Raw genomic sequence first — 12,444 nt, 5'->3', positions numbered from 1 at the left:
AAGAGGAAACCGATATGAAAATAAGATTAACAGTGCATGTGTGCGCGCATAGCAGATGGTACGAAATGCGATAAAATAAAACACGAGCACATACTGCCGAGAGGACACAAAGTGAAAAATCTGGCATTAGTTTCCCCCCATAGAGCTTATTAAGCACACGCACTTTCACAAACACTGCCCTTCGACACCCTCATTAGATTCCGCAAAGACTAATATAGGAATAAACACATTGCTGAGAAGAGTGCAGTACACCCAATATTCAATAGTATCCATTGCTCCAACTGATACATCAGACATATCTCTTAGTCACTGCTCCTCAATTGGTCATGGTCGGATCCTCTGGTGTGAAAGCGGAGGGTGTGTGTGTGTGTGTGTTGTCGTAACATTCCCCGGCACACATACAAGACGAGAGCAGGACAGACTGTAATTGGCCTTGACAAGCTTTCAGAGCATTCTGGAGTTTGCAGTTTGCCAGTACATTGATGTGCTAGAGATAAAAATATCTTGTCAAAGGACTTTAGAAAAAAAAAAAAAGGAAGGTAGCGAGACAACATCTGCTCACTTCTGGCATTAATTTGCCCCCTCTGGGAATAATTATAGACAATTCAATAATTCTAGACGGAAGCCTTTATTTTGAATGAAATTATACCAATTCTAACAGTAGTAAAAGTAGTGAAATTGAACTAAATGTCAGTTTTAGGGGCACAGCCGTCTTAGCTGGTGTCAGCGTTTCGACAGCAGACCCTCCATCAGTTCTGAAGGAGGAATAACGACCTTACCGTGTCAGAACGGATGTTTCTTTATCATGTTGAAATTGTACCGGGTATGATCTCAGATTCATCATACTGTAGTCAAACCAGGGTTGCATTTACGCATAGGCATTCTAGGCACGTGCCTATGCTCGCTCGTCCAGGGGGCCCAAACACAATGAAGAGATATATAATATTTTCTGTTATACTATGGGATATCTACAACAGTAAAAGAACCAAAACCCCTGAAGACATTGAGCAAATAAATATAACAAACAATAGGCAAGGCAAGGCAAGTTTATTTGTATAGCACATAAATGTCTTGAAACAAATCATCTGAACAGTCTTGGTGTGTGGTTGCGACGCCAGGCCTTTAAATTATTAGAGAAATAATGCACTTCCGAAGTGGTTATGTGGCCACGTCGCCGCGCCTATTAATGGAATGGTCTTTCTCAGTTCTCAAACAAATTAAGAACTACATTCAACGCAAGCGCTTATTGCGATAGAAAACACTGTAACCGTTTCCACTGATTAAGAAATATTTTTGTTTGCTTGCGTGGTAATATTAGGCCTATTATATTAATAGGGAAGGGATGCCTAAAAATTTTTTTGCCTATGTCACGAAAAGAGGTAAATCTGGCCCTGAGTCAAACGATAAATCCTCAGTACTAGGCTTCAAAATGTGTCATTTAAATCTTAAGTCATATGCCTTTAAAATAAGTTTAAGGGCTCAAAACTATTATGCAGTATTTAAAATAATTTGTAAAGTGTAGACCAGGAGTTTGAGAGGCACACAATTATTCATAATATGAATGAATGAATGAATGAATGATAACTTCACAGTTGAGTTTAAAGCAAAATTCTCAAGTTATAAGCTTGATTGTATAAGCCACATTTGAAAGTGTTATACATTGCATACTGTACGTTACTGTTCAAAAAGTTTCCACCAAAATATTAAGCAGCAAACGTTTTTTTTGTTAGTTTTTTTTGCATTAATAATAATACACACCAAATCAGCATATTGGAATGATTTCAGAAGGATCACACGATACTAAAGACTGGAGTAATGGCCTGTTTATGTAAAGATCGATAACTATATAGATAACTATATTAACTATATTAGCGTCCACACTAATGCACAATACCGTTCTGTTTATTATAAGCACACACTGCAGTTTTGTCATCTGCTGATTTGAATGTTCAAGCTCTTTAAAACAGGATAAATTTTTATTGTCTGTCAATGTTTTATTAGCTGAAAAAATATACCGTTCCTCTGTGTCATTATCGTTATAGTTTATTGTGTGGATTCTGCTATTCTTTTCAATTTAGAATGATTTTTAAAACTATATCATTATCATTATCATCTTTTGTGTGAATGGGCCTTAATGGCTCCTGAAAATGCAGCTTAACAGGAATAGATTATTAAAAATACAGTAAAACGGAAAGTTATTAAGTTTTAATAATATTTTAGAATAGTACTTATTTTATTGTATTTTTGATCAAACAAATGCATCCTTGATGAGTGCAAGAAAAAAAAATCTGGTCACACTTTAGATTAGGGAGCAATTCTCTCTATTAACTAACTATTAATTATGATTTTCAGAATTTTGACATTTATGTAAATCATTCAGAATAAGGCATTAATATGTGCTTTATAATTATTAATAAACAGCTAATATGCTAGTAACATACATGCTAATGAGCAACTAGTTAATTGTGAGAATTTGGCCCTTAAAGTGTCACCAAGAATCTTACTGACCCAAAAACACCTGTGAAATACACATGTGAAAAGCTGCATAGTTGCTTGCCATCTGTAAACAACTTGTTATGGCATGTTTACAATGGACATGAGTAAAGCATCACATCTCAATTTCCCCCATTATAAACAATTAAGCTGCCTGCACTGGGAGCAGAACAGACTATATGCAGTAGTTTTCTGCTTGCAGTTGTTGTTTTTTCCCTTGCTGAGTATATACAGTGGTATAAACAGTACAGCAGAATCTCTACCAGTTGACACATTTCAGCCCTCACATGGTATATACAGTCACACTCCTCACTGATATGCTAAGAAGACATGGTTTTGATTATTGCAGCTGCGGTTGTCACAGTGATGACGACATCACGCAAGCCACACAGTCAATATCAGGGCTACATTTTAACAGAATGTTGTTTACCTTATGAAGAACAAGCATGTCAAGTTAGTAATCCCCAAAAAAAAAAAAAAAAAAAAATATATATATATATATATTTGAGGGCATGTTGAGTAGCATTCGTGTAGGCAGGGCAAACGAGGCGGTTGCCTAGAGCGTCATTATCTGCCTTCCAAGGCAGCAGCCAATGGAGATGGATCACGAGTAGACACGCCCCTTATTGCTGATTGGCTACAAGTTTGTTTTGCTATTCGGCCCGAATCAGTTTTCTAAAGTGTTTTTGAAAAATCACATACCCTGCCTTTAAGTGACTGATCTGGAATGCTCTACATAGACTGCAATTTGTTTAGGCTAAAATTATCAGCATAATTATAGTGCCTACCGTTTGCAATATTATTTGCATTGGGAGTGTGCCTATTATGCCTTAAAATGCTTGGCTTGCATTTTTTTTTCTTTCCCCCCAATTTGTAGTGTCTCAATTTGTCCCCCCAACATAGTTTGTATGAAGTGACTTTAAATATAGACAACTTTTTATGATTACAATGGGAGTGATCTAGTTTGTGGTGTATGATGTTGCTTGTTTGAAGTGTATACACAGTATAGGCCCAAATGGGAAAGTGAGAGGTTTTCAGTAGTATTAATAATAAACACATTGGATTTTAAAAATGCACATTACTTTTTCTTTCCAGCAAGTAATCTGCTTCTGTAATGAGCATTATTTGTGATCCTTTACCCCACAAACTTAGATGTAATAAGAAAATGAATAGATATTGGCAAGGAAATGATCCTACACACTCTCATAGCTATTGTACATTAACATGAATTGGTTTCATTTGCTCATATTTCAAACAGTCTGTCTATTCCAGTGACAGTGAGGTTTGGAGGTGGACCTTCTTGTCTTTTTTTCTAAAATGTGTTTAGTACGAATGAATTTGTACAAATTCACCACAAATTCTTCATAATGTAAAATAGTGACATTTTCGTACGGATGATACCATACAGAATCACCACCAATTTGTCAAAACATAAAATAGTGACGTTTTTGTACCAATGAAATCACACAAATTCACCACTAATTTTTCCAAAGCATAAAATAGTTACGTAAAATTGTACGCAATCACCAATTAGTCAAAATGTAAAATGTAATTTTTATACAAAGGAAATCAAACAAATTAACCACTAATTCATCAAAAAGTAAAATAGTGACATTTCCGTACAAAAAAAATTGAATGAGTTCACCACTAATTTGTCAAAATGTAAAATAATTATGTTTTCTTAAGAGATCAGGTTGGATGGTCATTAATGAAACAAGCGGAATGCACAAATGAGTCCAATTCTGTCAACTTCACTCAATTTTCTCATGACTTTTGGAAACCGGTGTGCATTTTAAGATATTTTCTTTTACATTAACAAAAATGACCAAAGAATGCAACTTTTATTTGTTACACAATTTTTAGACGTGGACTAAAAATGAAGGTAAAACTGGCCCTGAAAACGTATTCTAAGAAACACAGGCTATTTCTGCTTCTGACAGAGAACCAACAGCGTCAGACCTGTGTAAAACTTTTAACCCCCTTCATTTTCCCTTTTTCATAACTGCTATTTTCATTTTTTAGTCTAGTTGGGTAGCTGAGAGAGTGGATTCGGTTCAGCGCTCCTCCGGCCCCTTAGACCCAGTAAATCACGAAAGGTTTTAGTAAGTGCTGAAACAGTAGCAGGTAAATCAAGAGAGAGAGCGCGAGTCCACGAGAGGGCTTTAAATTTCCTCTTAAACGCTGTGGGGCAGAGTGTGTGATGTGTAAAAGCCCTGTTTTCTTAATTTGATTTCCGCTAAATGCTTCTGCTCGCCCTGATTTACAGTCTATCGCTCTTTTCCCTGTGCGTTATTTGTTGGCAGAAAGCTGATCTTGCAGTGGCACCCCTGGCCATCACGTACGTGCGGGAGAAGGTCATCGACTTTTCCAAACCCTTCATGACGCTGGGGATAAGTATACTGTACCGCAAACCCAACGGCACCAACCCGGGGGTGTTCTCCTTTCTCAACCCCCTGTCCCCCGACATCTGGATGTATATTCTGCTCGCTTACTTGGGTGTCAGTTGTGTGCTGTTTGTCATAGCCAGGTAACATACCAGCCAATTATATATATATATATGTATGTATATACATACCCCACATTATAAGCTCATCTCATTAACATTTTATGCTAACAGAAACAGTTCACTCTTAGATTTAACTTTAGTGGCCTTAAAGGAACGGTTCTTCCAAAAATAACAATTCTAACATTATTTACTCACCCTCATATCGTTCCAAATCTGTATGACCTTTTCCCCATGGAGCAAATAGAGTCAATACTTCAAAGCAAATTAGCCTGCCAAGATTCAAAATGACTAAAAAAATAATTTCAAAATTTCAAATCATCATGAACGATGTCCTTATGTCACATGCATTATATTCCAAGTCTTCAGAAAAGCCATATGATAGTTTCGCATGAGGAATAAATGCATAATATACAGTAGAACAAGTGTCGTATGGACTATGATGCTCTTATGTTGCTTTTTTTTTGTCATTTTGGAGCTTGACATCCTCTCTAACCTCCATTCCTTTTAGTTGGGGAAAAAAAAAAAAACTGCTCCGGATCTTTAATCTTCTATGGGCATGGACCAAAATGAGTATGAGTTAATTATGTCTTAACTGTCCAATCCTGTTCCTGGAGGGCCACCGTTCTGCAGAGTTTTACTGCTTCAGGTGTGTTTAATTAGGGTTGGAGCTCAACTCTGCAGGACAACAGATCTCCAGGAACAGGTTTGGACACCCCTGACTTTGGTTAACTATTCCTTTAAGAATCCCGAATGCCACTCTCACAATATTTACATGATGAAACGTCATGAGGTTCAGCTCAGTCGTTTCCTGGGACATTTATATAAATATGAAATACCTGCAGCTGTGAACAGGAGATAACTAAGAGTTAAAAGAGAAAAGGGGATAAAGAAGCACACACACACATAGCAAACACACTAGAGAGGAGCTATAAGGGTTGCTTTGGTCTTCCTGTCTTGACGCAGAGGAGCTACAGTATGAGCCTTTCATCAGATAATGCACAATAGCACAAACCATAAAAGTAAAGATGCAAAAGCACAGTTTCAAGACGGTATGTGTGTGAAAGACAGAAAATAGGTTTGTGGGAGTGTTCAAGCGTGCGTGAGAGTGAGATTGAGGCATTTTCTGAGGGTTGCTTTGGTCTTCCTGTCTTGACGCAGAGGAGCTACAGTATGAGCCTTTCATCAGATAATGCACAATAGCACAAACCATAAAAGTAAAGATGCAAAAGCACAGTTTCAAGATGGTATGTGTGTGAAAGACAGAAAATAGGTTTGTGGGAGTGTTCAAGTGTGCGTGAGAGTGAGATTGAGGCATTTTCTGGTGTGAAACGCAACCTCCCCCCATCCCTCGCTGTCCCTACTGTGTCTATTCTGTATACTTTTCTTTTCTGATTGGGTTTTTCCACATCCTGCTTCATATTTCCTTTGGAAAACTTGAGATTCTATGATATGTAATGCTACAAAAATGTATATTCACATTTTCCAAAATTGGTAGAATCAAAATTAGTTTACAGTTGGTTGAAGACACTAACAACTTTGAAATCCTTGGGCAGCAGTGAACATCTGAAAAACTGCTTGTATGATGAGCTCTTGTTTCAGAGACTTAGAATTAAACCCCAGATACTGTAGTAAATAGCATTTATCCTAAAGCTTCACTGTTTAAATTAGGTACAATTTAGTTAAAAAATAAAGTCATTTTTATGACTTAATTTATGGATATCACACTTCATTGTTTTTAGTAAGTAGACATTACAGACTAATTGTCCCTTAATTAAGGGAAATTCTGGGTTAAGTGTAAGCTAATATGTTGATTAGAAAATAATTTCGACTCGTAACTCAGTTTGTAAAGACAAACAAAAATATAGCTGCAAGCAGCAGTTAGCAGAACTGTGTACAGGAAACTACTCTAAAAGAGAAAAATTGATCTTTTCATATATGTTCATTGCTTTCAAATTGATTCTTTTATACCTGATAGGGCTCAGTATTTCACAGCACAACATTGACATCTGTCAGTTCATATTTTTCCTCATTGCTCCCAAACTGACAGATGTAGGATGCCTTTTTTTTTTTTTGCACCCAGTAGTAAAAAACTGCATACTGTACATCTCTCTATATGGAGGATGTACAAATGCCAGTTGCCTTCTTCAACAAAATTGTATAAGAAGGAAGGTTTAGTTGTGCCATTCTGATTAAAAATATGGAAAAAAAAAATAGAAATGAAACATATGCACATATTAATTGTTCTAAATGCATTTAGAAAATTGGTGAATTTTCATGTCAACCTTACTAGTCTTACATTTAATTTCAAAATCCATTAAAAACCTATTTAAATTTTGCAAACTTATAAAAGTTAAAAATCTCAAATTCATTGCATGACCCGTTCATGAGAAGAATACGATTTTAAAGGCTTTACATAAATGTCAAATACTAAAGAAAGAGAGAGAGAAAAAAAAAATCATAAAGGAATTTTTTGGTCCCTAGGGGAAAATTGTTCCTTGTCAGGAGAAGGAATTACATGTAAAAAGTCTGTCTCAAGAGAGGTAGCAGGGCTGGTGTTTTGAATATTGCAAATTAAACTACAACCATCCATCCCATAATTAATTTTTTTTTTAATTGACATCTTTAGCTTATGTTTATTTATTTTAGACCCAGAATGTTCCTTTAAATTTGTACTGTAGTTCATTCTTTGAATAAATCACTGAGATTTATTTTAAACACTTTGGTGCTTTCCATTGGTCTTCATTTGAGGCATGGTGGGGAGAAATCCAAAGAAAAGGCCTTATTTTAACCCTAAAACTCTTGGGTTGATCGCATTCAACTGGTCTAACCTAAGAGTTTTATGGTTAATGCACTTGTGCTTTATAAATGTTACTGGCAATATGATCACACAAGTTTCTAACAAGCTACAACTGTCATCTAAGTTGGTTCAGAATATGCACCTCTCACCTTTTAACTGCACTAATGTTAATGCTGGGTAAGTGTTCACCTTTCCAATTTTCAAATAGAGCACAAATAACAAGTACACAATTAAACAGCATGTTTAAACAGAAATATACAGCAGACAAGACCTAACACAAGATAGCATTACTGTGTTTATGTGTTTGTCTCTTTGTACACATTTCTTTGTGTGCATGTGCTTTTGTATGTGCACTATAACGCGGTATATGCAGCAAACATGTCTGCGTGTGAGAGCGAAAGTCAGAGCGAGAGAGAAAGAGATCACAGGGTGACATAATGGGGACTGGTGGAGGGTTTCCTAAGGCTTATTCTCACCATGCAGTATTTAGAAACCTTCCTTCTGGGCACAGTATGAAAGTTAAATATTTACCCTCTTCTCAGAATCTGTAATGCATATCAGCCGTTGTATTTGTTCCTGTTGTTTTACTCTACTTACAAAGTTTCTTCTCTTTTCTGCGAAAGCAGGTGATGAAACAGCTGAGGAAGTCTCAATTGGAAATGAGTTACATTTACTTATGACACTGGTTCTTGCCATAAAACAAGCGTTGCATTGATACTGTAAATCATTCAGCTGAAGCAATACTCAAATGCTGCTTCTGATTCTAATGCTTCAAATAAGTCTTTTTTTTTAGTTTATCTGATCGTGAATGTGGTACGTGTATTTCCAGGTGGAATATGCTTCTAAATGGGCTGCACTTAGGATGATTTAACAGACTGCTGTGTGGGGCTGACTAGATAATTAACTCCAAGTCTAGGAGGGAAGAGGATGGAAAGAAAGCACTGGAAACGACAGAAAGAAAAGAAAAAAAACATATATATGTGTTTTTTTTGTGTTTTTTTTTCATTTATTTATTAATTTTTTTGAGCATTTTTCTCTTATTTTCTAGTAATAAAATATATATATTTAGGTTGCAATGACCTGAGAAGCAAAATTGTTAGACAATTGTTAGACAATAAGCCATTTTTTTTCTTGTTATAACCATAAACATTAGTAAATTGTTTATTAACAAATATTGATGTTTAAAATAAGAAATAAGAATTAGGTGAGCTCTAGTAACTTAATTCAATATTGTTTGTTTGTTTGATCTTGCAGGTGTCTTTTCTATTTATTTATAGATTAATGTTTGCAACCATTTCTACTTCTGTAATCTGCTGAGTGAAACAAATGCTTAACGTTGATTGGAGTAGGTGTTACATACAAGAATGGAAAGTGAGATTTGTTGAAAAAGAAGTTAAAAAGCCATATCAGAGTAATGCATCTTAAAGAAAAAAGGACCTACTTTATATTAAGTGTTGTTAATTACTATGTACCCGACCACCAATCCTGCCCCTAACCTTACCCATATCCCACCTCAATAGCAGCAAAACTTTTGCAATTCAACATGAACACAATATGTACACGGTAGCATGTTACATATTATTTACAGTACATATTATTTTAAGACACCTAATATAAAGTGGGTGTCTCATTTCACTTGGAGCAAGGGAACGAGGAAACGCGGGAGTTGCTCAAAACCAACAGTCTTTAATGCAACAACACAGAATAACACTCAGGAACTCAGGAAGACATTAAATACCGGACGCTGGAGATACGGAAACACAAGGCTTAAATACACAGTAACTAATGGGACACACCTGGGATCAAATGAACTAAAAGGGGAACACCTGGAACAAATGAACAAAAGGACAGGAACGGGAAGGACCAAATAAGGGCATGGAAACACATGAGGAGCAAAACCCACACAAAACACGGAACAGAGTCTGACATAACTCCCCCCTCCCGGGCAGTGGTACCCGTTCTGGGACCCATGGCGGATCAGGCAGTTCGGGGCGCCATGGCGGAGCAGGCAGTCCAGGAGGCCATGGCGGATCAGACAGTTCAAGAGGCCATGGCAGAGTAGGGAACTCAGGAGGCTATGGTGGATCAGGGGACTCAGAAAGCCATGGCGGATTAGACAGTTCAGGAGGCCATGGCGGATCAGACAGTTCAGACAGGCCATGGCTGAGCAGCCTCCGAGGCCGTGGCCCCAGCCCCCGCCCCGGCCTTTACGGCTGGAGCCCTATAAACCCCCCCCCCAAAAATAATTGGGGAAAATTACGGGCACCGAGGCCCTCCGTGGGCCAGACATAGGGACAGCGACCCTCTCCGGGCCTAATTCAGGAACGGGAGCCCTTCTTGAGCTAAACTCAGGAACAGGAGCCCTCCGTGGGCTAAACTCAGGAACAGGAGCCCTCACTGGGCTGGAAGTGGGAACTGCAGCCCTATCTTGACGCTGGTCTGGGGCTAGAGCCATCTCTCGACTCTAGACAGGGGATAGAGCCAACACTGGAGCGAGCTCTGGGGCTGGAGCCGACATTGGAGCGAGCTCTGGGGCTGGAGCCGACACTGGAGCGAGCTATGAGGGGTGCTCTCGGGCGAGGAAGAGGGCAGTGAGCCATCCATTTCTCCTCATCCTCCCCTTCTGGTTACGGGTGAATAGGGCGGCCGGCGGGCTTGACTGATGAACGGCCGGAGGGCTGAATTATCATTTCTTTTAGTGCGCTGTCGCCCTTTCTACGTAAAAATCTGTGAAATCATGTAATGTGAATGTCGAACAGTCTAGCTCGAGACTAAAAAAACAAGTTGAATCGTACCGAGCTCCGGAAGAGACACTGTTTCTCAAGAGCTTACTGTGAGCGCGATTCGAAACTGAGTGAAACATGGACAAATGGCCGGCGAGCTTGAGAATGCCGCGGCCAGCGGGCTTAATACAGGAACGGCCGACGGGCTTGTCTGCTGAGCGGCCGGCGTTTCTGGGCTGAGGACAGAGACGGTGCTGGGAGGAGATGGGTGGTCGGAACATTTGGACGGGTATGTGGAGGGTCCTGGCGAGGGGTGAGCTGGCGAGGCCTGGTGGTTTTCGGGAGGGACTGGATGATGATCGCTCTGAACCTTTTCTACTTCGAGATTAACTCCATTTAATAAAAGACATGATTGACCAACTCGATCTGGGGAAAACTGTACGTGGGAAGATCGCAGCCGATTACGTCATCATCCAGCCCCAGCCGAAAACAGACACCGAGCGTGGTGTCGAACCAGCTCACCTGGTTGGAGAGCTCTAGGAACTCCTCTATATACCTCTCCAACTCCCGACCATCCTGCCGCAGACACCAAAGCCTGTCTTCAGCCGTAGTCATCTTATTTGGTCCGGTATTCTGTCACGTTTCACTTGAAGCAAGGGAACAAGGAAACAAGGAGACGCAAAGTACAAGGAAATGTCTTTAACCCTTTAACGCGTACGCTCACACCGGTGTGATCAGTCTTGGCTGGTCCCTGAAGCGTACGATCACACCGGTGTGATTAGAACTTTCAGTGCGTCACGTCATCAACTGCTGAATTTAAATCCGCTTTCGCGCTTTGGCTGGCGCGGAGCCAGATCGGACGCACTGAGTGCTTGTCATATTATCACAAATATTCTGTGTTTTCAACCATATAATGCTTATTTTAGGTTTCAGACATTTAAATACACATAAGTACTAGCAAAATCATACATTTACAGTTTGCAAAATACACGCTGATGTCTATGGAAACGGCAATAATGATGGTTACACTTTATTTCGATAGTCCACTTTAGACATTCTATTAACTATAAGTAACTTTGTAACTACATGTCAACTACATGTCAACTAATTCTCATTAATTTGCAACTACATGTCTACTAACTCTCAGAGTAGACTGTTAGGGTAGGTTTAGGGTTAGTAGAATAAGTTGACAAAGAAAGTGTTAGAAGATATTAAGCAGACAGTCTACTAATACTCTACTAACTGCTAGTTGACATGTAGTTGCAAAGTTACTTACTGTTAATAGAATGTCTAAAGTGGACTATCGAAATAAAGTGTTACCATAATGATCCTTACAAATATAATCTGACGACATGTTTTTATTGATATCATATACAGATTGTGTAGGTAACTATAAAGTTTACTCTGCTCTTTTCCCAGTTTACCGGAGACCTACTTTAACTTGTTTCGGGAGGAGAGGATGCATTTGCGTGTTGTAAATCCCACAGCTCGGATTCAGCGCGAACTAACATGGCGGCGCCCATCACCCGGTATAGATCAAATAACACAGTCGATATAAAAGTGTTTAAACTACCAAATAGATTTACTTGCACATATTTCAGAATTGGAATATCAGATATTTCATAATATAGTAAGCATGTTTGTGAATATTTTGAATAAAACAGGAAAGATCACACCGGTGTGATCAGTCTTGGCTGGTCCCTGAAGCGTACGATCACACCAGTGTGATTAGAACTTTCAGTGCGTCACGTCATCAACTGCTGAATTTAAATCCGCTTTCGCGCTTTGGCTGGCGCGGAGCCAGATCGGACGCACTGAGTGCTTGTCATATTATCACAAATATTCTGTGTTTTCAACCATATAATGCTTATTTTAGGTTTCAGACATTTAAATACACAAGTACTAGCAAAACCATACATTTACAG

General features: G+C 38.7%; 1 protein-coding gene across 1 annotated transcript in view; it reads left to right on the top strand.

The window, feature by feature from the left end:
• LOC107714403 (glutamate receptor ionotropic, kainate 2) overlaps positions 1-12,444 on the top strand; it is an 85,614-nt gene that overhangs the window by 19,944 nt on the left and 53,226 nt on the right. The window contains exon 5 of the mRNA XM_016520239.1: positions 4,797-5,020. Within this exon, the coding sequence (XP_016375725.1) occupies positions 4,797-5,020 (224 nt within the window). The remainder of the gene's footprint in view (positions 1-4,796; positions 5,021-12,444) is intronic.

This window comes from Sinocyclocheilus rhinocerous, unplaced genomic scaffold, assembly GCF_001515625.1.
Source record: "Sinocyclocheilus rhinocerous isolate Xijiao unplaced genomic scaffold, SAMN03320098_v1.1 scaffold839, whole genome shotgun sequence".
Taxonomy (NCBI): domain Eukaryota; kingdom Metazoa; phylum Chordata; class Actinopteri; order Cypriniformes; family Cyprinidae; genus Sinocyclocheilus; species Sinocyclocheilus rhinocerous.
The sequence above is the reverse complement of the archived record's forward strand: the minus strand, read 5'-3'. Positions and strand labels throughout refer to the sequence as shown.